General features: G+C 31.9%; 2 protein-coding genes across 3 annotated transcripts; one reads left to right on the top strand and one right to left on the bottom strand.

Moving 5' to 3' along the window:
• Positions 1-13,908: 13,908 nt before the first annotated feature.
• LOC125420745 (prefoldin subunit 6) lies at positions 13,909-17,016 on the bottom strand. Of its 2 annotated transcripts, none has more exons than XM_048467730.2 (5): positions 16,857-17,015; positions 16,646-16,716; positions 16,176-16,300; positions 15,216-15,276; positions 13,909-14,174 (listed from the first exon to the last, which is right to left on the bottom strand). In XM_048467730.2, the coding sequence occupies exons 1-5, from the start codon at positions 16,933-16,935 to the stop codon at positions 14,118-14,120; spliced, it is 393 nt and encodes a 130-aa protein (XP_048323687.2). In that variant the 5' UTR covers positions 16,936-17,015; the 3' UTR covers positions 13,909-14,117. The 2 variants fall into 2 exon arrangements, with proteins under 2 accessions (XP_048323687.2, XP_060670146.1); XM_060814163.1 differs by lacking the exon at positions 13,909-14,174 and adding an exon at positions 15,050-15,083 and having other exon boundaries at positions 15,157-15,276; positions 16,857-17,016.
• A 4,253-nt stretch (positions 17,017-21,269) lies between these two features.
• LOC107413791 (protein DUF642 L-GALACTONO-1,4-LACTONE-RESPONSIVE GENE 2) lies at positions 21,270-26,652 on the top strand. Its single transcript, XM_016021838.4, has 3 exons — positions 21,270-21,509; positions 24,624-25,121; positions 25,895-26,652. Exons 1-3 carry the CDS (start codon positions 21,413-21,415, stop codon positions 26,488-26,490), a joined length of 1,191 nt encoding a protein of 396 aa, XP_015877324.3. The 5' UTR covers positions 21,270-21,412; the 3' UTR covers positions 26,491-26,652.
• Positions 26,653-26,665: the final 13 nt, after the last annotated feature.

The raw sequence follows: 26,665 nt of genomic DNA, 5'->3' as shown, positions 1-26,665 counted from the left end.
AGCCAACCTTGCACATAACATGGGCACAAGGACAATTGGCCGGTATGTTACTATCCAACTCAGGTGAACCAAGGGGGGTCCAATGGAGTTGGGTTTGATTAGGCAAAGACCTCGCCACTCTTATTATTATTATTATTTTATTTTTTTAAGTGATAATTATTCCCAAACTCTTTGGGAAAAGTGGCTTTTGACAATCAGTGAACTTACTCATGACCCCCATGAGATGTGTCCTCAGTTCTTGGGAGTTTTTGTGATATAGACAATATTCAAAACACCCACAAGTAATATATTTAATTTTTGGGGTTTGTACTTTATGGAAAATTAATCAATAATAAAACCATTTTCTAATTTCCTCGTGACTATTCGGAAGCAATCATCAGAATAAACAAAATTGAGCTTAAGGAACAAAAATTGACCTTTCCGAACTTGGGAAACTAATAGTTATTAAATTAAAAGAACATGTTCATGTGGGAAGATCGAGATGTGGGCACATACGGTGATTGATTTGGGAACAAAAATATTGAAATATGGTGGAGATGCTTCTTGGCAGTGATTTGAGCTATTCAAGGGAGATATACAAAACCATCAATTGTTAAGTAGGGTAGCTTCTTCTTATCTCACACTCTCCTAACCCATTTTTAATTGTAGCTTCAACATTTGTAATCATTGAGTGTAGAAAGTTTCATTTTTTATGCAATCATTATGGTTGTAATCAATTCAAAATTTTAATTTTGCCATCAATATGTTTATTTTTTGGTTAAAATTTTACTTGAAATTGGAGGATTTCCATGGATCAGATGGAGATGCAATCAACCTGGATATTGAAACCATAACCATTAACAAAAAGAAAAAGAAATGCCTATACACGCACTTGTGACATTGTATATAGAGAAAAAGAATATAATAATTTAAAATTAAAAATTCTAATTAAACAAGTAATAATTTTTTAACAACTATCATATTAATAGATGTTTAAGTGGAAACTTTGTTAACAATAATTTAATAAAAATGTGTATATATATATATATATATATGTTTTGCCAAAATATATTACATTTTATTAATGAAACATATATGCATATTCTACCAACATATAAACATTAATCAAACAAATTCCTTAGACGTCTTGATTTTGATAGGGAGAAAGTACCGGATTTTCATCTGACCATGAATTATCTAATTAATATAAACTTTTTGCTTCCGCAAATTGTTTGATAGATGTTGCATAGAAAAATTGGACCAAAAAATGAAAAAAAAAAAAAAACAGACACAATATATATATATATATATATATAAAATAAAAGAATGCAGAAAAGGGGTTAAATAGAAGAGAAGGTTCTCGTGATGGTAGGAAGGCCACAGGCAAAAACTACAGGCTGGTGGTCCTGTAAATTAATCGATAGTTGATCATGGAAATTGCCCCAACTTCACTACACCGGCCTCTCCATTATCATCATTATGTGGTCCTGATCAATACAGGGATTTACGAAATTCATATGCATACATCTTCTCTATACACTTTCCCATCATGTGGACTTTTCACACCATTATATACCAGTTTTATGTCCTCACAATAATGAATCTGATGTTCATATACTTGTTGTAGATTATATACCCCTGCAGTAATATAATATTATAATGTCTTTGCCGAAAACAAGTTTCCCAATTACTTGGCAACCATCCTTATCATCATCAAGTTACTACAGGGAGAATCCATGCTTTTGGTCAATAAAGATTGTTAAAAGTAGTAAGATTTGGCTTTAATATTATAAAATAAGAAAAAGTAAGAGAATTCAAGCTATATATTGAAGTATTGATGTTGATTGCAGTGTTGAAAATTTGAAATTGGTCCGTGTTCACTACAGTACGTAGTTCCAGATCAAGATAAAGATTACTTAGCCGTATTAAATATTTGAGGAGATATTTCTAGCTTTGAACTTTAGAAAATAATTACTTGGAAGATTTAAGAATACAGTTAAAGGACGGCAACTCAAACTCCCCCTCTATATTTAGTAGCGCGTACTTGCTAAACCTAGAAATGCATTCACACACACACACACACACATATATTCAACACGGCTATAGTGACTCGTGAATTGATTGAAACATAGTTAAATGAAACATTAAATATAAGTTTGGTAAGAGTTGTGGATAGGAAATAAAGAAAAGGATGGAGAAAACGAGGAAAATAAACTTCTTGACAAGTGGGATAGGGAAAGGATAGTAGAAGGAGATTAATCCTTCTACAAATCTATTAAAATTAATCCTTCTAATTAGAAATGGATGGTTAATTTGGAGGAAATGAAATAAAAAGTGCGCTTGATATTTTCTACGTATTCGTCTTATCCAAAATTGATAATTTGATAAATTTGTAAGTACTAATTATGAATCTAATTAATTTAGTTATAAACTTTCTTTCTTTCAGTTCTGATTCCAATACTAAAAATATGAGATATAATGGTTACTCTCTATTAGTAGTGGCTACCAAAACAACAAGAGGAATATTAAAAACAAAACATAATTTCTCACTTCTCAATGCCCCTACTTTTATTCATCTTGCATATATTTTCTTTCCTTTTTAAAAAAGAATATTTGGAGGGTAGTTTGTAGAAGATAACTTTAGAAAGAAAAAAAAAATCATTTCAAGTAAAAAGAAATCTAGAGAAATCATCCTGCTTCTATCTAATTAAATTATTGTTTTTATTATTAAAAATTTGAATCATTGTTGTTGGTTGAGATAAAGAGGAGTTCAAAGCAAAATCTCTCTCTCTTTCTCTCTCTCTCTAAGTCTCTCTCTCTTTGTGTGATCACATACAATGCGCAGGATATATGTGAACAATAAAAGCTTTTTTGGTAATCGGAAAAAGGTCTATATATCATATGGTGAATTTGGCAAAGGCAGGTCACTGAGCACAATGTTGCTTTCTACAAAGGTGGGTCAGATAGCTCTCCCTATCAAAACCCTCATCATACTCTCCCCATTTTCAGTTACCTTCTTCCTCTACCAACTTTCCATTTTCTGTAGGAAACAAAGCCACCAACACTCCAAAATTTATATTAAAAAAAATAATAAAATCTTGAATCAAGTTGTTCAGAATCTTCAACAAATGTATCACTTGGTCAAACCCCCACTACCTTCTCTTCCTGTTTTGGTCCACTTCCTTCGTTTATGTTTAGACGTTTTGCCTAAACTAGTGGTTTATAGGCCCAAATTTTCAATCAAATCTTTATTTAAGAGGTGGGTCGATGTTATAGTAATATAAACATAATAATGATATTTATTTTTAATCAGTTTAAACTTTTAAAGTGAATAATAATTTAACATGACTTGGATTTAGAATACTAATAAAAGGGTGGTAATTTAAGAATTGACATAAGAGCTTATTCACTTTATATATCATGCTCACTGTAAGAATTGATTTTTGAGGCATTACAAAATTTTAGAAGATTGATTGAGGGTAGTTTATAAATTAGCAAGAGCATTGTCTAAGTCTCACTTGTTCTAATTGATTTCTATAGTTAAATTAAATTGAGGTTTTAATTTTTAACAAATTGGAAACTTGGATCTTTAATTTCTTTATATAACATGCACATACACACACATTTCGATGTGTGTTAGGCCGTCCAGCTTAACAAGTTTGTCCTAGTTCAAACCCGCGCCCCCACCAATAAAGTACCAAAAACCAAAAAAGGAATAAAAATTAAAAACATTGTACTTCTTTTTTTTTTTTTTTCCGTTTTGGTAATCATTGTACTTCTTTTATTTATCAGTAAGCCAGAGGTTTATATTGCAAATTTGTAATGTAATTTTTTTTTTCTTATATTTATCTTGGTTGGTGGGGTCACTATTTATTTTTTGACAATGAGAGCACTGTATCATACTATATTAATCTCGGCTCAAGTAGTTTAAGATATTAGATTTAGATAGCTCAACAATTTATAGAAAAGACTCAAGTGACTCATTTATTTTTATATCCTAAAAAAATCATGATTGTTTATTAAAATTTATTTTTCTTTTTATAAGATAGATAAATAGGAATAATTTATAACAAAATCCTTCTAAATATTTGCAATGAAGTTAATATAAATATATGTACATTATGTCAAGACAAACATATCTAGCTAGATTCATAATATAGTTATATTTTTTATTAATATTGTTTTAGAAAAAATATTAAAAAATAAAAATGTTGTTAGATATAAATATATATATATATATATATATAAAAGAGAAAAAAAAAAAAGCGTATCAATATCTAGTCAAATATATATATATATATATATATATATATATATATATAAGAGAGAGAGGGGGAAAAAAAAAAAAAAAGCCGATTAATATCTAGTCAAATTTGAGATATCATCATTGTTAATTATTAACTTCAAGATAGCTATGAAGCTTTTGATTTGAGTGTAAAATTGAAACTTCTTTAATTCATATATGTTAATGAGTTTACTTTTTTTTTTTCAAGATTATGAAATATCTAACCAGATGAGATTGTTCTTTCTTTCTTTTTTTCTTTTTTCTTTTTTTTTTTTCCCTATGGAAGCAGCAAGAAAGAACAAGTTAAAAACGAATCAATCCTAGCTGATATAAAGAACACCATGGTATGATCAGCCTCCATTCCCCAACATAAAAGCATACACCAACAAGTCAAAAGTAGGAAACAATTAATAAAGCTCTAAACATGTGTTTTGGTCGAACTTGTAATTATATTATGTATATTTTGTCAAAACACTACGGTTTTAAACAAATTTATAGGAGATAATCCGACAAGAATAGTTTGTTCACTTCAACACTTCTACGCATACGACTACTAATGATTAACAATATTTTACTTTTCATGTAAGGAATCTTGATGTATGAATCATAAACTGTGTTGTACCAAATGGTGGATTTACATACATTTTGGACCAAATAATCAAACATTTGTGTATTCTTTTATAATTTTGATCTACTAGTTAAACAATTTCAGAAAATTAAACCTCAATTTGGATGCAAATCCCTTTTTTTCTTGAGTTGTAATAAAAAAATAAAAAATTAAGTTAAAAAAAGGAACAAGTAAATTTGTGAATTTTACATGAGTACACGAAGCCTGATTTGCCTCCAGTAAACGTACGTTGATGAGTTAGCTAGATACCATCTCAAGTGTTGGCCAAAAAAGGAAAATAAATAAATAAATAAATACCCGCTTAATTGCCCCACGAAATGAAATTAATCGTATCCACACATAAATTGCAGAAAAAGTCAAAAAAATTAGGGGTGGGTAAAATCCAATCCAACCCGTTCAATCCGTCCAATCCAATTCATTTTTAACGGTTTGGATTGGATTTTTACAACAATTGGATTGGATTGTGTTCAAAATATTATAAATTGTATGGATTGGATTGGTTATGGATTGGAAATATAAATCCAATCCAATCCAATCCAATCCAAATAATATATTATATAACTAAAAAATTATATATTTTTTATTTTTTTCATTTTTATATATTAATTTTAGAATATTTTTTTCATTTTTATATATTAGTTTTTAATTTTTTTTTCCATTTTTATATATTGATTTTTAATATATATATATATATTTTTTTTCTTTTACATTCCCATATCCCAAATCCTAAATCAAATTGTTAGTTATAATGCTAAACTAAACATTTACCTTTGTTGCCGCCCACCATCAGTCCATCACCATCACCATAATATATATATTTTTTTTACATCCCCATCATATATATATCTACATATATTGTATCCAATTGTTACTTATATATATATATATATATATATAAATGTTTAAATATAATTTATTGTTAATTTTATTGTTTTGATCTTTGTAGAGCTTACATAATCAACTAAAATTAGTGAATCTGTCAACGTTGATTGACTTATGATTTACCAAAGTTTTAAAGTTAAAAAAAAAAAAAGAATTATGTATTGATTCTTGAGTGAATGAATTTTGACGAATGTATTATTTTACATTATTTTTTCTAACAATTTTAATTTGATTTTATAAGAGTGAAATGATGACATTAATGTTAGCTATTTAATAAGTGCATGATATATATCATTTGCTACATTTTCTTCTTTATTTGCCATTGTAGACTATGTTGTATTATTCTAATTGTATTTTATGTTTGGATAATTATAATTTATTATTTATATTTTATATTTGAAAATTTTTTTATTTGTATTATATATTTATAAATTAATAAGTTTCAAACCGATCAACCAATCCAAACCAAACCGATCATAAATGGTTTGGTTTGGTTTGGATTTAATACTTTAATGGTTTGGTTTAAATTGTAAATTAAAAAAACCGATATGTATGGATTGGGTTGTATTTCGATCCAAAACCAAACCAACCCAATCCGTGCCCACCCCTAAAAAAAACCATGCATGCTTATCTAAGTCACTTTACCGTATATAGGTTATTTGTAATATTAACACCAGAGAATATACCATGTTAACTACAATTAAGTGATTCAAAACCTTAAAAATTCTCCCTGCAATGATGTTTAATTTGAATTCCCAACTTCCATTGTAAAAATAAAAAAGAAATAAATAAATAAATAACCGAATACATTACTTGTCATAGTAATTACCACATACACATAGTTATATTATGCTTATATTTTATCTAAAGTAGGGAATCAAAGATACATATATAAAAATCTATGTATGGATTCTGACAAACATACCCTAATGCAAACAAACAGATAAAATACATGTGCATATAAATATATACACGAGTTATTATGTATGTGATATATATATTAAATTGTTAGCAGATAGGAATTAGTAAATGTGATGGAAAATGAAAAGGATGCGAAATATGTTCCCCACCACAAAGTGATAATTGGCCAGCACGACCCATTAAGTAGTAGTAAATGAATCGAGGACACCGGGGACCAAAACCACATAAAAACTCATCACATTGCCGTCAAGCAGGAGTTGATTCTTTGATATGATATGCTTTTTTTCTAGCTTATGGTTTCAGAGGCAATTTGGTGCGACCAAATCAAGGCCGGCAGCAACTAGTATTCTCAGCCCTCAATGTGGCTTTTTATTCGGTCATCTCATGTGATGAGGCATATTTTCATGGTCCACACCCCTTTCCTTTGCTAGTGGTTGCAAATCGTACTTATCCCCTTTACTTAGACTCATATCAACGTGGGCTAAGGTGTACTGTTATAGCAGAATATTTTTTTAAGGGGTATATATATATGTAATTTATCCTTAAACGTCCTATCACTTATTGACACATATATATATATATATGCAGGATTAGACATCCCATTTCGCTATTTTTCATTAGGGTTTTCAGTTATATTAAAAAAAAAATTATTTTTTATTTTTTAAATATGTTATCAAAGGGCATTTGGAGTTTCAGATTTAAAAGAGAGAGAAATGGCCCTCTTTTTTGACTTTTTAAGCCTTGTATATATTAACTTTTTTTAGTAATTAATCAAATAATGAGTCTGACATTCCACTTCAAAATCCATTTTTATTTTCTAGTTTTCCCTACGTGGAGACAAGACAAGATTACTTGGAATTCAATATCTTCATCCGATCTTAGGGTAAGGACCAAGGAAAGTCGAATGGTCTTTCTCACTAATAGAGCCAAACTTTGCCTTGTGGTCCTTTTTCGCAATGAATGTGCAAGCTTAATTATGTGTTTCTACTAGGGGAGGGTGTATATGATTACATACGCACCGTATATATATAGATCATGTTTAAAATGTCTTCACATTTCCAAATTACCATGCACTGTTTTGGACCTATTGGATATGGACTACAAATGATCAAGTTAATTTCTTAAAAATATGTGAACATATAATTATCTATATGAATTAGAGTATGTTGTATGCACATCAAAATTATATATACCAGTTTGCAGCTGGCTTTATTTGCTTTGATGATCATATGAGCTTGGAAACTTGATCACTATATGAAGTGTCCTTTCGCATTACCTTTGGGCCGTTTGAAAAAGCACGTCGACCTTGCTTTGCGAAACTGCCTTTTTATCATGATCACACGAGTGGTGTGGTGTAGTTCGTAGTGTTTAAAGAATATTTTTGTATTCCCACAGCAATTGAAAAAAAGTTGTTTATGAAGAAACTCAAGTTCAAATTGTTTTTTTACAGCTTATGAAGGAATTTTTTTTTTTTTTTTTAGATAAAGCTTATGAAGGAAGTTTAAAAGTTTCTCATACTATCATTTAACTAAATCTTATTTTAAAAAAGCATCTAAATCTTTATTTTTTGAAAAAAGCAAGTAAATCTTATGCCTTTCAGCATTCAAACAAACAGTTTCAAAGCATCTGTTTTCAGAAAGTTGGATTCACCCTCAGCTGTTAATATAGCTTGAGAGATATTCTAAAAGCCAATTGGCCCAAAACCAAATACGATCGAGTACTTCTATTCATTTTGGGACATTTTAGAGGGTTTAAACCTTATAATTTAGATAGGGAAAGAGAGAAGTACGTCGGCTCAACTGAATATATATTAGGAGGAGAAATTTGAGATTTTATTCCCCCCTCCCCTCATTAGGTGGGCGAAAATTTAGATAGAACCATTATATATATATATATATAAATGCTGTATATTACAAACAACTTGTATATTACAATATTGAAATAACTTGCTTTAATGATTTACCCATATGAGTTAAAAAAAATAATAATAAAAAAAAAGCATTTTAATGTAAATTTATATTTACAGTATTTTAAAACTATGAAATTTGCTAAAATTTGAACACCAACTAATGTGATAGTATGCTCGTTAATAAATAATTGAGAAATTAAGTGATTCAAATAAAATAAAATCACCATAAGTCTCTGTCTAAAATTTAATAAATAAATTATCATGAGATCAACTATATATGTGTGTGCGTGTGTGTGAAATATAGTTCTGAAAGTTATACAGGAATCAAACTCTTTGCCACTTAAGGAATCATTGTTATATATGATCCATATATATATATGCACATGTAGGTTGCCCCACTTTTGGGTCGATATGAATATATATATATAAATGCTCCATGTGTTACATATTAATTGTCGTGGTTCTAATGCATTTATGCAGTTCATACTCATATTCAATTTAATCAACTCATTAATCAATTAAACTATTACACCTGTCCCGGCCGTCAATTCAAATTAATAATCCATGCAAAATAAGAAAGGGAGGCATATTAGTTAGTTAATTAAGTGGTCTACAGGGCGATCTTGACCAATATATTTGAACACACGCAAAATACACAGACAAAAATTAATTAAAGCAAATTAATGGTGAAACTCAATGGAATATTTAGGGAAATTAATGCTTTCACTCATTTTTAAAAATTTGGATTACAGATGGCATATAATGAAAGGTAAAAAAGAGGGACCAATGGTTTGTTGGTTTAGAAAATTCAAATTCTTAATTTTTTTGTGAAAAAATAATTATTTTGTTAGAGTAGCTACGCCTATGTACGTGGATCCCATGGCATTCATGCTAGCTGCTCCCATTGGCCCATAAGCCTCCTATAGCATCCCTTTTATTTTGTGCACGTCTCTCAGATGCCAATACGACAACTTTATACATCTTATACATGTATTCAAATCTCACGGTAAGATCACACACACACACACACACACACACACATATATATATATATATATGATATTTTGTAAATTTGGAGCTAGTGCTATTCATATAATATATAGTTCTAATAAATCAAAAAAGCATGTTATATATACAATATATATATATATATATATATATTTATAGTTACATGGAATATTCGGGGCCCCCTTTGCGATAGCTTTGAATGGAGGGAATATCACCATCAATGATCTCTATCTTCTGAAAATCTAATAGGTTTTATTTAATTTTCTTTTGTGGTAAAAGGTTTTTTTTCCACCGTCAAAAAGATAATAAAAAGAAAAAAGAAAAGAACGGGTACATGTGTATGTGTGGTGGTGCAGGTCAGGCATTAGAGAGTGGCACCATAGAAAGTGGCGCTCATGCATTAGCGCCCAATATATATATAGAGAGGGAGATATCTAGAAGCAGTAGTACTGGTCATTCATTTCTGGCAACTCCATTGTCAATATATTCTCTTCCATTCCATGGACATTACAGATTCACACAGGGATTTTGGAAGGACATGTACCTACATATATATATATATATATTTAGTAGTTACGTATAGATGCACATGTATGATATATAAAAAGAAATTAATATACATAGAGAAGTGGGGTGTAACGTGTTTTACAATGCGTAAAAACCGCGTGGTCTTTTGTCAAGTTGTAGCATGCGCTGCATCCATCTTGTGGGATAGAAATGGTATATTGGTGGTAGCACTCGCAGTGCTTAGCCAACGCCCAAGCTCCAATATTATTATTCCAATTTGTAATTCCCAAATGAATCAACGGTGGCAGTGGGGCAGTGGAAGTGCTTCGGACACTTTAACCCCCTTTCCTCAGTATTCGTAAATTCATTCTTCAAAGTGCGAACGTTATAACTATATAATATATATATATATATATTGGTGAGGATTTTTGGGCAGTGGAAGTGCTTCCGACACTCCCCTTTCATTAGCATTCGTAAATTCATTTTTCAAAGTGCGTACCTTATAATATATATATATATATATTTGGGCAGTAGAAGTTCTTAAGACACTTTAACCCCCTTTCCTCGTTATTTGCATATTCATTCTTCAAAGTGTGTATGTTATAATTGTATCCATATTTTATAAAAATGAAAAATGATTTTGGCCAAAAAAATCATCAGTATTAGCATTTTAAACAGTAATTTCGTTTTGAAAACCATTATCTAAATGACATCCGCATTTCAATAATTGGAAAATTCTCTTCTGCTTTTTTATCTTGTCTTTATTTTATTTTTTTGGAAGGTGAATCCGCATTGGAAAATTGTTGTGTATGTGCGTGTGTGTTGGTGAGGATATTTTTTAGGCATTACAATTACATGAATATCAGCATTACAATCACATCACTATCAATGGCTCTTCAAATTTTTGGAAGCTTTTTGGTACACACGTGATGTGACGAGATGATTATATTGATAGTACCACACGTGATTAAATATTTCCATATTTAATGCATACTGATATAACATCACTAGCTATTCACCCCCAAAAAAAAAAAAATTGATGAAGCATCACTAGCTTCTTAATTGGTACGTACTCTCTCCGATCTCCATTATCAAGATAAATCTTTCTCATCCGTGTATATATATAGCATGTAAATATACACACAAATTTTATATACATGTACATATGTTTATATATATACATATATATATATATATGGAAATGTATATATGTACATGTATAACGTACAGTTAGTTGAAAAGCCTCTGAGCAAAGTAATTAATTAAAGATTGATGGGGCATTTCATGACTAATGTTATCATGAAAATGTTAAATGTCCATTGACCAAGCATATAGATGTTTGATAAGCCAAAAAAAAAAAAAAAAAAAAATGTTCGATAAGCAAGCATGCTTAATATTTTGCGAAACAATATGATAAATTTTTCAATTAGCTCGCTCTATACGAAACAATATCTTTCTTTTTTTGGATATAGGAAAATGTACATTTCCACTTTTTCATGTTCTTTATCAAAGTAGATAGTGGAAGTACGTACAGCTCTGTTTGGATTCGCTAAATTTAAATCTCCACTGCGTCTTTCTCTGCCAGTGCCTGTAGCTGTGGTTACCGTCCTGTCCATGTTGGTCACTCAGCTTTACAGAATCTGGGCCACAGATGCAGGGAGGAAGATAGGCCTCCATTTTGTGAATATTTTATTACCAAACTCTTGTTTGAATATAATAATAATAATAATACCTTTTATTTTCCCATGTGAATTGTGTTAATTACTGTTTCTAGTTTAAATAAAAATTATTTAAGGTGTAGAAATTTAAATTCAGAACCATTGTTTTTAAAAGAACCATTGTTTTTAAAATGATTTTGCCACTAGATTGGAAATATTTCTAGTGACATTTGAAAAGCTACTTTCTTTCATTCTTGGAAATTTAGTTGAGAGCACATACGAAAGCATATATGGCCTCCTTTACAACGTCGAGATTCATGCTAAGTAATATGCAAATTAGAGGTTTTTATAATATATGAGGGACACTGATTTTGGGCAAGATTTGGATAGAATGAGAGCTGACAAACATTTTGTTGGTGAATTGGGACGAAAATCCATGTTTGTGCGTGGCTTATAGTTAATATGTATTGATCAAGGACCAAAGTGCCCGACAAGGAGTATGGTCTTTTTTATTGTAAGAGAAACAGCTAACATTTGCATATGCATATATAGTATAGGGCTTTGGATGTGGCCATGAAGAGGAATACATATCTATGTGACTATAATTCCGAAGTTAGTAATGGTTGAGAACTTTGTGCTTTGAGAATGAGTGATGATTTTATTTTTTTATTTCTATACTATTATATTGTGTATTAATCTTATTCTTCCTTTTCTTTCTTTCTTTTTTTTTTTTTTTTCCGGCCCTTTTTTGCAATACACTTTTATGCTCGTCAACATGTATAAACATAAAATTCTTAAACAAAACAAGGTATCAGATTACTTGTAACTTTTATTTGACTTGCTATTAGTTTACCAAACATCTAACTTTCTTTTTCCTTCTTTTTTTAAAAAAAAAAAAATATATATATATATATATATATATACACACACTAAGGAGCAGTTACGGAAGTTTCCTATGGTATAAAAATGAAGATGAAATTCAAATTAAAGAGTTATTTAATATTCTCCTAAAGCCATTCTTTTCTACAGCAAAATAAAGATAAGATATGTTATGTCTTCATACATCTCTCTTTCTCTCAAATGAAAATGGCTCTGACAGGGCATAATGTATAACTTATCGATTTTGTATGCCATTATCGCTCCTAATGAAATTTAATTGGGGGAAGGGTTATGAGTAACCATATGTACTACATAGTTTAACCCAATCCATTTGTTCGTGGTAGGTGATTTTTTTTAGGTGTGAAAACGATGTAATCGAAATGAAAGGGAGAAAAATCACCGTGACTAATTAAGTTGTACTTCCCACTTTCATTCGTACGCGTCAGTGGCTCATTCTACAATTCAATGATTAGTTTATATTTTTCTCTTAGAAGTTAATGATTAGTTTTGCAACAAAGCAATGCACTAATGGCCTAAAAACATAATGGTATTTTACTAAGTAATAAGCAATGCACTAATGGCCTAAAAACATAATGGTATTTTACTACGTAGAATTACAAGTCAAAAAATAAATAACTTATAGAGATCCACCTATGTACGTATCAAACAAAATAAGTTCAAAGATTTTATCTTCCACCCAAAAAAAATAAAACATGGGTTTGTGTAAACAAACAAGTCTGGATTGGCTTCCCGATGGATTTAAAAAAATTTCCCTTTTAATGGAATAAAATTCAATCAAGCACAAGAGTTAAGGGCCATGGCCAATTATTAAAGGGTGACATTTTACCCATGTAATCCCTAAGTAATTAACAATCCATATTTTCATATTGCAGACAATAAACAAACCAAGACTGCAGACCACCTACTGGAAAATGGTTAATCACAATTTTAAAAGCCCGCCATTGATTTTGTTCTGTAGCATTCGAACCTTTAATACGACCATGCTGCTACTTATATATTAGTCATGGTCATAAAAAGAGTAACAGAGTAACACAGACTTATATATTAATTATCAGACTCCGCGAGCATAATAGGTGAAACACATGGTTAATTTAGTCAGCATAGTAGTCTCCTCTCATTTTATCCAACAAAAGAAACAATGTATTCTCGGCTCATGGGAGTTCAACTTTACATTCAAGTTCCCAGCAGAAATAAATAAATGACAGTAACAATAAAGAAGGAAAAATAGGTATTACAGACAAAAGAAACCGATATTTAGCATTCAAATCTAAAATCCCACAATACCTAGAATGTGAATGATAGTTTGTCATGGTAACTTTGGCACAAGATACAAACAAGGACAAAGATACTACATGCTGAAAGAAGAAGACAGTTAACACAATCAGCCTCAAAAAAGTTGATAGAAAATATTATCTGACAAAGAAAAACTAGGAAGGCAAGTTACGCCTTGGCTTTTCCAGCCTGGAGAGACTGAAACCTCTGTTGTAACTTTAGGATCTGCAAAATGAAAACCTCCAATGAAAAAGGAATTAACATTGAACTACTTGCTACACATGATGAGATGCTAACCAGCTATAACTCTTTATAAAGTGCACACGCTAGATAAATTCTTTATGAAAGTTACAAGGCACAAAACAAATAAAACAAATACAGTAATGTATACTTTAGCAAATCCATTCCATCTTCATTTTATTCGACTTTGTAAAGTCATTAAACCTTTTACCTTCAACCACAACCAGAATGCACAAACACAAATTCTATCAAAGGCTGTAACCTAGCAAAAAGATAAACATTATGAAAACATAGCAAATATTTTGCAAGAAATAAATGCCATCATTTCCACAATAATGTCTCAGGGTTGAGTTAAGCAACAGTTCAAACAGATTGAATCCTGTATAACAAGCAGACTCAATATCATTTGTTGTATTTCATGAAACAGAGGTCCGATACCCTTGTCTCAGGTACTAAAAGGGTTATATCAAAGTAACCCCTTCAAAAAAAAATTTACCAAAAGAGAAGATAAAATTAGTCTTAACACAACAAAAAAATAATAAAAATAAAATAAAAATAAAAATAAAAAATAAAAGAAAGCAAGTGAAACAGGTCGGAGCTACCAGACTCGAGGGAACTCCGTGTGTCAATACTTTTTGAATTTGCTGGATTTATCAGTTTAGTCTGACTATTGTTCTTTTCGAGGGAATTATTTTCCTCCCAATCTAATTATTCACTTTTCTAACATATTATGTCACTTATTTAAAAGAAGAAGAAGATGTCAAAACTGCACATCATCAACAGTTACTACTAATAAGACTGCTATAATTGTTATACAAAGCAGATATAAAAAAATCTTTAAAATGCATAGACATAATATCACAATCTGATTAAAATCAGATGCCATAGTCAGACCTTCAGACCTTGGTTGAGATAAATATATATATATATATAATTAAAATCAGATGCCATAGTCAGACCTTCAGACCTTGGTTGAGATAAATATATATATATATATATATATAGAAAGAGAGAAAGGATACAAACCGTCTCTTTTTTGCTACTTTGCTTCTCTTCCAAGTCTTGAAGAGTTGCATCAAGCCGCTTCCTGTTGCAGAAATATACAAATTTACAATCAATGATACCCACCAACAACAATAAAATATATATATATATATATATATATCTACGATGACTCCATTTAGATGCCATAGATAATTCATAGAAGGAAAGAAGAAGATTATTAATACTAAAAAAATATGAAACAAAAATGTTATGTCACATAAGCACCTAAAAGAGAAGTGAAGCGAAAAGTTCCATTCAATCATACAAATTACATCCTAGCATATAGTTTTTCTCAAAGGTACGCATCATAACCATCATATAGCTAATCTATCACCCAACCACAAAACTTCCCAAAAATCCATTCTGAAACTTATTTCTACTTAAATTCTCAATCCATATTATTTATCATTTTTGCTAAGTACCTCTTTTGATGACTTGATATACACAATTGAGCATAATCTTAATTTATTTTCTATTAGCATCCAAACTACATTTGCCCTCATTCCCAGAAATATACAACCTATTTTATAATTGAAGCAACCAATGGGTCGATGAGAATACCTCGACAACAGAAATACAATAATTTAGAACTAGAAATCGTCCCCCCCACCCCTCCCCCCCTTTTTTCTTTATTCTTTAAGACATTAGAATGCATTTTTACAAGGTAGTAAATTTTCTGTTAACTTGCAACAAACAACCTAGAAATATACAACTTGTTTTAGAATTGAAGTAACCTATTACTTACGGGTCAACGTGAATACATCGACAACAAAACTACAATAATTTAGAACTAGAAATCATTTTTTTTCCCCTTTTTTCTTTATTCTTTTCCTGGTCAATGTATGTAAATTTGGAAAAATTCATTTATTGTTCCTCAGACATTTAAATTCTCCATGCTAAAGTAAAATTGCAAAGAACCAAGATATAGAAACAGAAGCATACAATTCAGCAGAGATGTACTCAATTCTCTTGCGCACATTTGCATTGGCCTCTGCCAAATCTTGTTTCACGAGCACTGGACCGATCAACTTGTACACATTTGCATCTTCCTGCAGCAGATCCAACTCCTGCAAACCCGAAATCCAAGAAATTTAAATGTTAAGTATCCATTTTCTTTCAATAATCAACAACCTCTAGAATGAAAAATCTCGATTAATTCCCCTTTTTTTTAACTTTTGGCATTTGAAGTAGTTAATCAGAATGCCGATATTACTGAAAGGAAGATAAATCATTTCCAAAACTCATACACATATGGTATTTGTTAACTTAGATAAGCTTTTCGTTTCCTAAAAATCAAAACAGGACTCTGTGCTGCTGTGTTAAATTCTCTTTCACAATCCGTGCTTTTTTCCCAGAAACCAAACAGAAAGGGGATAGGAAAAAAAAAAAAAAAAAAAAAAAAAAAAAGAGACCTTGAGGACGAGCTCGTTCTCTCCAAGCTGAATAGTGTACTTCTTTCTCACTTGGTGATTCTTTGCGATATCTATACAGCCGCAAACACCATGTTAGACTCTTATTCCGCCATAAACAAAACATGTGCTCGAATATATGAAAATAAATAAATAAAATCAATGACGATTGGGGTTAAAAGCTGGAAAGAGAAATCGATTTCATATCCTTTGCCTTTTTGGATTTTGCTTAGATCGTTAGCTTTAGTTTCCAGGTCTCTCTGAAGCTCTTTGAGAGCTGACGCCGAACCCATTCTTTTTTGCCCCTCCTGGTTCCGATGTGGTCTTCTAATACGTGGGAGATTGAATTTTACTGCATATATGGCTTAGACTATTGGGCCTTTGGGTTGGATCTGGCTTTTACTTTCAATTTTTTTGGTACGAGGTTGGGCTGGACCTTGTTAAACAATCGGGACCATTAGATTTTGGGCCGAATGAATTATTATATTTTAAAAAATTAATAAAAATGAATTATTCTATTTACACATGAAAATAAATTTACACGCATTCTATAGTTTATTTTTCTTTCTCTTTTTCCTTGTTTTTTTGAAAAATATCACACTTTGTTGACATATTCATCCAAGAGTATGTTATTTTCAAAGCTAGTAGAATTGTGTTGATTTTCTGCAATTATCTGGCTTAGGATTCTTTATTAGTCCACATCACTGCCTTTCTGGTGAAATAGTAACCATTTTCGTATCTTTTAGTGGCTGATAAAATGGGCTCTAAATTAAGGTGTCAATAATATTTTAATGAAATTTTATTAAAAAAAATGAAAACAAATTTGACATCTAAAAGGGCTGGAGACTCCTTCGTATGAAGAAACATTCTCAGCTCAAGAGAAGTCATTAAAAAGGGTTTCTGCTACAAAATTGGCAATAGTTGATCAATTGGCCCCTAGAAGGACCCTTTGATTCCTGGTATCAATGGCAAAACTCCTAAAGTCCAGAAAGGTGCTGACAGCTCTCAAGCAATAAGAGTGGTTGACCTACTAGATCCCACTTCTATAGGCTAGAACGTTTACATACTTCAAGAGCTATGTGACCAAGAGACAATAGAAGTAATCAGAAGTGTAAACACATACGGGCCTACTACGAAGGACAAGCTATTTTGAATAAGCACCAATAATGGTATTTTCTCTGTCAAAAGTTGTCACAAAATTCTTGCCTCCAATGAAAAAACCGGAGAAAGCCTCTGGAAGGAAATTTGGGTTGTAAACCTCCACGAGAGATTAAATTTATTTATATGAAGGCTAGCCTCAGAAGTCCTCCCACTAAGGACCATTATATATCAAAGAACAGGTATAGGAGACCCAAGCTGCCCCTTTGTGGCTATTCCAGCGAGACACCTACCCATTTGTTCCTCAATCGCCCAGCAACCAGAGCTGTAGACTTTAACAGCAAATGCAGATTGAAATTGGATGCTGTGGAATCAGGTAATGCCCAAGATTTGGTGAGATGGTGTGTAAATCCTTCCACTCAGCTAAGCCTTGTGCTAGGAGGTAAGAAATTCACAACCCTGCTGATTGTTTCATTACTGTGTGTGATTTGGGAACTATGTAATGAATAAATTTTTGAAAACAAAAGCAACATAAATATGACCACGAAAAGATGGGAGTCCCTAGTTGAGGAATATGATTTGGTTTTGCTAAAAAAAAGAATTAGCGTCCTCCACGCAGGAAAAAGAAAGATGGCTCCCACCATTAAAAGGTAGAATATACATAAACACTAATACAGTCTACAACCCATGTCGTTCATCGATTGCTTTGATTGTAAGAAACGACAAAGGAAATGTCTTGCTACTAGCAGCAAAGCCAATGAAGCCTATGACAGCTGAACTTGTCGAAATTAAAGCCATTGAATGGTCTCTAAACCTGGTAGAAAATTTTGGATGGAAGAAGTGATACGAACCTAGGACGACCTGCTCCTAAACCCGTATTATATTAGCCCGGATCTTTAATTAAGTTCAAGTTCTAATGGAATGGACCTCAACCCCTAACCAACCTGTGGTTAGAAACCTTGGTATAATGAAGACGCCATAATAGGGGATGGAAAACCTATTGATAAGTCAAGCTAAAACAACCAATTCTCTAATGGTGTTTTAGGTGTTCTCAAAGAACAAAGAGATAATTAATCTCACAAGTATTTTCTCAATCAAATCAAAGTTTAAAGTTATCTTATTAATGAAAAATAAGCCTTTAAATAGGCTTTGAAATAAACAAAATAAACCCTAAAAACCCTAGGAAAAACCGGCCACTCAATGAAGAATTCTACCTTGGCCGAAACTTTCCTTTTCCTAATCTAATTTGGATTAATTAATTCCTTTATTTTGAATTAGGAATTAATTAATTTACAAAGAAAATAATAAAATAATAACTTTCCTAATCTTATTTGTCCAGAAAATAAATAAATAGAAACTAAAAATAATGGTAGTTTCCTAAAACAAAAAGTAGAATAAAATTAGGAAACTAAAATACTAGCTTTTTGACTACATTGACTTTGACCAATTCTTTGACCTCTTTGAGCTTCAAATCAGCTTCTAGATGCTTTCTAGGATGCCAAATAAGCTGAATATGAAGTCCCACACGTTGCCCATGCTTGGAAAAATATGAAAAGGCTAATACAGTAAAATACAGTAAAGCAAGCAAGCAATACAGCAAATTCAGCCAAATTGTTGAAGCTGTCCGTACAAGCCCTTTTTGATTGCATTTGAGGCTGCTTTAACTTGATTCCATGACCTATTAGGCATATGTATTGAACCCATAAAGCATTGGAACTATTTTATGCTTCCTGGACTCCAATAATGTACCAAAACCGTCACCTGGGTCCATATCGGCTTCCACCACTTTGATACTTCGAATAGGCTTTGTATCTTCAAGTATGGACAAGCTCTGTTGAGATTGATTACCCTCTGTATAAATACTCCCAGGTTGCCCTTAAATCTCTTAATTTGAGCTCTTGTGATTGACCTAGTCTTCATCCGTGTCGAGTCAGCACCCCAGCGGGTTATCGGTGGAGCGGGCTCAGGCGGAATCACATCAAGAAGGATTGGAGGTGTGATGCACAAGCTATGGTAAACCAATTAAATGAAAAAATTGAACTGTACCAATGGGAAACTTCGGAGTTAATCTCTTTGATCAGAGGGAAGTTGAAGTTTAACAACCGGAAGGTTTCTTGGACATCAAGGAAAGCTAATATATGCACAGACTTAGCAGCTAAGACAACGATCAAGGAAAATAAATTGCTTTTTCACTCTAATCCTTCCTTTTGTAATTGTCTTGCCAATATTTTGGCCCAAATCCTCTAATAGGGTGTTTGTATGATAATAAAGTTAGTGAGAATTTTAAATTTTTTTAAAAAATAAAATTTTTTCATATTTGAATAATTTTTAAAAAGAAAAATTTGTGGATCCCAGCAGAAAATAAATCTCACAATATAAGAAACTAAAATGAAAAGTGAATCCTCCCAAATATGTGTCATTTTAAAATTGTCTGCAAAATTAGTTTTACGTATTTTTTTAAATATAATTTTATCATTTTATTTCAATATACAAACTTATTTAATTACCAGTAAATTATATTTTCTTCTATAATCAAACAAATACTATTAAAAAATAGATCTTAAAAAAATTTATTATCAAAAAATTAAATTCAAAAAAACTAATTATTGAGAATCAATTTATTTTAATACTTTTTTTTTTAACAAACATGCTATAAGAGGAAACTGTGGTTTGCAACATGGGATAAATCGTTTCCTAGGTCCCCTTTCTTTTGTGCTTAATGCAGTTATATTTATCAAAATTTGACATCTAAAAATAAAAAAACCTGCCTATCAAAATAATAATAATAATAATAAATAAAAGTACAAAAATCTGCCCTTTAATTTTATTATTATTATTATTATGTATAATGTTTTTCGCATCTCAGTTCGAAACTATTATATAAAAGAAGTTAGTCCGCTCTCCTCTTTTTAATTAATATTTTTCTATTTTAACTCCATTTTGCTGAACATAATCCCAACAAGAAACCTTTGAAGCGGAGGTAGGTCGGTCCGCCGCTGAGGGGACAATTCTCAGAACACGGGAATTAAAGTAAAAGAATAGAAATATTATTATTATTATTTTTTTACCTTGAGATATTATTTAATTTTGATTATTAATATTCTAGATTGCAAAAATACCTATTAAATTTATTTATTTATTAATATTTAATTAATTTTTTTATTTACGTAAAAATTTATTAATTTTATATTTAAATTATATAAATATATTAATTAATAACATTTTAATAGATATTATTTAATAAATTTGATAAATATTTAATTTAAATATCATTATATCACTACTGTACAATATATTTTTTTAATCATTATTTTAAATATACTTTCTTTTCTATGAACTACTTTATAATATACTTGGTGGGAACTCTTGGAAGACCTTTTTTATTTAGCTTACACCATTTTTTGTTTTTGGGGTAAATTATTTAGCTTACTCCTGTTTTGTCAAATTTAATCATATTAAAGTAACTTTGATTAAATAAAGTAAATTGCTATTTATAAGCTTGATGTGTAAAGACACTTGAAGGGGAATCTTTAGATAAAAAGACACTCCCACTACCACAGCCTCTTTCATCTGTCGCTATATACTCTACACGCCATAGCTACTCTCCTGGCACAGACGGCGAGTGCCTAAGAAAGAGAGAGAGAGAGAGAGAGAGAGAGAGAGAGAGAGTTGATGAAGAAGATGGTTCAGAGCTCCAAAGGAAGCAAATGGGTTTTTCAATTTTTGCTTCTTTTTTCTCATTTAGCTGCTGCAATCCCAGTAGAAGATGGTACGCTTTCTCTCCCCTGGACTGCCTTTTCCTTCTTGGTTCTCATTTCCCTTTTTCCATTGTTTGAAGCCCATTTGCAAACGCTGCTTCAGTTCTCATTTCAAAATTGCAGTTTTTGGTTATAGTTTTTTCTTTCTCTCTGGCAAAATTTTAAGATCTGATAAATTCTGTTGTTGGGTTTCTTCAACTTGTTTGCTCTACAATGTGTTCATTCTCTTGGTATCGCTCTGTGGATTGTATATTCTCTTGGCATTTATTTGGTTGAGTTGCTAATGCTGTTTAATTTGGCTTTCAAGGATTTCACGGTTTTCCTTGGCAATTGGTCTGTTGTTCCTACCAAGACATTAATTTTGTTCACATTTTTGGCAGTCCAAGAAATTAACATAAACCATTCAATGTCTTCAAAATCCCCTTTTTTTTTTTTTTTTTTTTTTTTTTTTAATGCTCATGCTCTTGTGTGAACGGGTAGAAGTTCGTTTTTCCAACTTCATCACTCAACGAGATTCAAGTTTATAATGGATTAATCCTTCTTCCTTGGTCCACCATAGATTTGGGTATTGGATTTTTTCTTGTTATGTTAAAATAAAAATAAAATGAAAAATGGTATAAATCAACAATGGTCCAAATTCTAATAGGTCCCAATAAATGTTTAATATATAATCTAATCCTATTTTCTTATTTTTGGTAATAATCTAATCCTATGTTTGGTGACTTGTATTTTATATAGTGATGATTATGTGCTTCAATTCATCAGGAAAAAAAAAAGGAAAAAGAAAAGAAAAAGAAAAAGAAGATAATTATGTGCTTCAGGCATTCAAGTCATATGCCCCACAGCCATTGATTGTTTCTAGGGTGATGATCTGGTCCCATGTCTATCTTTTTTTTTTACTCTGATAAAAAATCCATCTACTTCTTTATTATTTTGATTTCAAAAGCCTTTCCTCAAGCAAGCTTAAATAGTCAGTTTTTCTTCCAATTTGCTTGTACGTTTTGCTCATGAGGAAGAAAACAATCCAACCTATTAAGCATTTCGAGTCTGTAAAGATTAAATTTAGACAGTATGAAGGCCCACAATCTGTTTTAGGTCTAGTCAATAGTGAATCAAATTAAAGTTCTATCCAAATTTAAACCTCCAAGTCCTTTCATTTTCACTCTTTTTTTTTTTTTTCCCCCCTATCTTTTCTGCTTGATTTTTCATTTCTTTCTTAATTGAAAATCTATTGGATCGAACTTTATGCTTTTTTGTTTTTTTTTTTTTTAGTTCTAATTTTATTTTATAGGACATCAAGTTTTTTTAAGGGAATAAACATATTGGGGGCATAAAGAGTAAAGGTGCCCAAGATGGGCAATACCAATATAGGCGCGTACGTAAATGGACCTTTTCTTGGGGTAAATGGCCCTAGTGGGGCTGTGGGAACAATTTCCCGCCAGTTAAGAGTTCCTTGTTTTTTTTTCCCGTGATTAAAACAGGTACAAGGACCTTTCCGTAAAGGTCACCGGTCCTTGAAATATTCATATTTTATATAAAATTGTCATTGTGGTTATCATCCCGCTTCTCATCCAGCTGGATGGGTCTGTAAGTCGTAAGACACTGGATTGGCAAGAAGAAAAAAAAAAAAAAAAAAAAACCTTTTCTCAGTCAAAGCTGGGGAGACCGGCGGGCCTGACGGTGCGGTAGGCCCCACGCGCTTAATGCGGCCTCTGGCTCTTCCTATTGGATTAGATAGCTCTTCCCCCAATACGTCACGTCATTCTTTGTCGTTTAATACTTTTTGAGATTTTTAGAATGTGGCCACCCTCATATTATTCTTTCCATAAGCATTTTCGTGCTTTAATTATTTATCTAATATTTCTTTTCTTTGGTTGGATTTTATCGAATTTTTATCTGATTTTATTTATTTTTTGTATGATTATGGTTTTTTCGTTGGTTTCTGAGGCCAATGCAGTGATAAGGTTATCCAACTTTCCTGCTAAATACTTTCCTACAAATTTTGTAGAGATTTCAGATAAGATTGACAGTGTGAAAATATGAAAATAAATTTTATAAAGTTAAACAGATCGAAACCAGCGTGCTACAGGGATACAAAACCTTCCAACTAAGTTTGGAATCTACATATATAAATATAATAATGTTGCAGTTCATATTGAACAGCTTTCCGCAACTTTTTGTTAGAATTTGTCAAAGCATTGGGTTCTGTTCTGTTTGAAGAAAAACTGTGTAAATTTTGTATTGTTCTGTATTCTAAAATTTGTAATATATCTTTGTATTGCATTTAGATAAATCCCTTCCATATTATAGTTTCGTACAATACCATATTCTTTTACACACTTTTTACCTATAAAAATATTTACACACACAAGCTTGGACGATGATGCAATAAATGAAATTCCGGACAATATAAACTTTTATGGAATAAAAGTTCATGTGAAATACATATGGGTTGAGGAGGTTGTTGAATGGTTTGATAGGAAAATATATTTAAAATGGGCATTTCCATAGTTGCACAAAATTTCTATAAACTAAGAAGTGCAACAATTATAACAAAAACAGTATGGAACTATGGATACAGTAAAAGCGAAACAAATAGTTGAGTTGGTGTGGAGGTGGGGTTGAGGTGGATCAACCGAGCTTTGGCAAAATTTGGTGGGTTCTTAATAGTTTCCCTTCACCGTCTGAAATAAGGTGGTAAGTTTCACTGGGACCTATGACAGAGGTCCAAATTAAATGCCAAATCTTTGAATATCTGCTGAGCCTATACTTACTTTTGTTTGTCTTAAAGAAACTTTTGTCGCGACGTTTATCCCCATGCCTATCACCTTCAAAAATGCTATTTGTTATGTGGTTCTCTGAAATCTGGTGCCCTGATTTGTTCCTTCTGTGGTTTCGCAATCACATCACAATTATACAATACTCAAAAATCTCTTACATATTTCTCATGCATTGTATTAATCTATCTTTGTATTATTTTTGATAATTTTATAGTATGGACTGATTTATGTTAGAAAATAAAAAGAAATAAACAAAAAAGTAAAGCATGGAATATTATTATTATTATTATTATATGGGGGCAGCTGAGTGATTGGGAGTGGTGTTTGAATTCTGATCCCATACAGGTCCACTGCCGAACGGTGATTTTGAAACCACGCCATCGGGTGGTTTCCCAAACGAGGCAATAGTAGATGGGCCCACCACGATCCCCAGCTGGAGATCGAACGGCACAGTGGAGCTTGTAGAGTCGGGGCAAAAACAAGGTGGGATGATCCTCATCGTACCGCAAGGTAGACACGCGGTGAGATTGGGGAACGACGCGGAGATCAGCCAGGATCTGAAGGTGGAGAAAGGTTCTTTGTACGCCATCACGTTCAGTGCGTCTCGCACGTGCGCGCAGTTGGAGTCGTTGAACGTGTCGGTACTGCCCGCATCGCAGGCGATAGACCTGCAGACATTGTACAATGTGCAAGCGTGGGACCCGTACGCGATGGCTTTCGAAGCGGAGGATGAGGATGTCCAGTTGGTATTTAAGAATCCCGGAATGGAGGATGACCCCACCTGTGGGCCCATCATTGATGATGTCTCTATCAAGAAGCTCTTTACTCCTGACCGCCCTAAAGGTATACAAAACCCACACAGTCTCTCTCTCTCTCTCTCTCTCTCTCTCTCTTTTTGACTCTTTCTTCTTTTTTTTTTTTTTTTTTTTTACTCTTTTTTAGCTGCTCAAAGTAAAAAGCAAAGCTGATTTTCTTCAAGTGGGTCCCTCTTTTCTGACGCTTTTATATCTTATTGACCACGCGTGGGCCTCATGTGATGAAATCACACTCATATCCACTATAAAATTATAAGTTAGGGCATTAGCTATTAAAAATATTTAAAAAAAAGACATTGTATTACTATCTAATTATAAACATTTTCTTAGATTGTATAATGACAACTTGAAGTATAACTTATCTTTTTGCAATTTGAAAAGCCGAATAATAAAATAAATATTTTCTCAATAGCTAATTTGTTGTTTACCAAGATGGGTATTTTGGATTTGATGCGTCATTTCAGAGACATGTTGGCGGCAAAACCAGTTTATACTGTCATTTTACCAATTATTTATTTGTACTGCTATTTGAATGGGATCCCCTCTCTCAAAGTTCATGTAACATAGAAGACCACAATGCAACTTGGTCAATTTAACAAAATCATATACCAAAATGATACGATAGACAATAAGCATCAAAACTTGTATAATGCATTTTGTGCGGTGTTTGCAAGCATTTGGGATTTTGGCATTTTAGCAATATCACTTACTCTTTGATTCGTTCTTTGTTTTTTTGGGTGTAAATACTTTCTATTTTATTCTATGTTAGTGAATGTTAACTGTTTGTTATACTTTCTACAGGCAATGCAGTGGTTAATGCTCAGTTTGAAGAAGGTCCTTATATGTCCAGAAATGTTTCACTTGGTGTGCTTCTCCCCACCAACCTTGATGAAGAAACATCTGCATTACCTGGTTGGATTGTTGAATCAAATAGGGCTGTTAGGTACATTGACTCGTACCATTTCAGTGTCCCCGAGGGGAAAAGAGCTATCGAATTGCTTTCTGGCAAAGAAGGCATCATCTCACAAATGGTTGAAACTGTAACGAACAAAGAATACAGCTTGACCTTTGCTCTAGGCCATGCTGGGGATAAATGCAAGCAACCTCTTGCAGTCATGGCCTTTGCGGGTGATCAAGCGCAAAACATCCATTACACGCCCGATTCTAACTCAACCTTTCATACAGTTAGTCTGAATTTCACATCCAAGGCCGAGAGAACCAGAATTGCATTCTATAGTGTGTATTATAACACAAGGACTGATGACATGAGCTCGTTATGTGGACCGGTCGTGGATGACGTAAGGGTGTGGTTTTCTGGCTCTATAAGAAATGGGTTAGGAGGGTTAGGTATAAGGCTTGTTATTGCCATTTGGGTGGTTGTTTTGGTTTTGTTTTAGTGTTGGTTTGGTTAGGAAGCTTTACGTATATGGCATGGTTTGGTAGGTGTGGGAATGGGAGCATTAGTAAACCACATTCCTTTGTCCTAATGTAGTATGTGATATTTTGCTTTGTAATTTGGCTATGAGAATGAAAAATGATGAGCATGCCTTTCTATTTCAGTTTTGGTAATGT

This window comes from Ziziphus jujuba, chromosome 1 (assembly GCF_031755915.1).
Source record: "Ziziphus jujuba cultivar Dongzao chromosome 1, ASM3175591v1".
Classification (NCBI taxonomy): Eukaryota; Viridiplantae; Streptophyta; class Magnoliopsida; order Rosales; family Rhamnaceae; genus Ziziphus; species Ziziphus jujuba.
This window is presented reverse-complemented; position numbering and strand designations above follow the sequence as displayed.

Coding starts and splice junctions, on each gene's coding strand:
- LOC125420745 (XM_060814163.1), bottom strand. CDS start 16,935: ATGGGTTCGGCGTCAGCTCTCAAAGAGCTTCAGAGAGACCTGGAAACT. Junction 16,717..16,856: donor TCTAAGCAAAATCCAAAAAG/GCAAAGGATATG, acceptor GCGGCTGTATAG/ATATCGCAAAGAATCACCAA. Junction 16,301..16,645: donor AGAACGAGCTCGTCCTCAAG/GTCTCTTTTTTT, acceptor TCGGGTTTGCAG/GAGTTGGATCTGCTGCAGGA.
- LOC107413791 (XM_016021838.4), top strand. CDS start 21,413: ATGAAGAAGATGGTTCAGAGCTCCAAAGGAAGCAAATGGGTTTTTCAA. Junction 21,510..24,623: donor TGCAATCCCAGTAGAAGATG/GTACGCTTTCTC, acceptor GATCCCATACAG/GTCCACTGCCGAACGGTGAT. Junction 25,122..25,894: donor TACTCCTGACCGCCCTAAAG/GTATACAAAACC, acceptor TACTTTCTACAG/GCAATGCAGTGGTTAATGCT.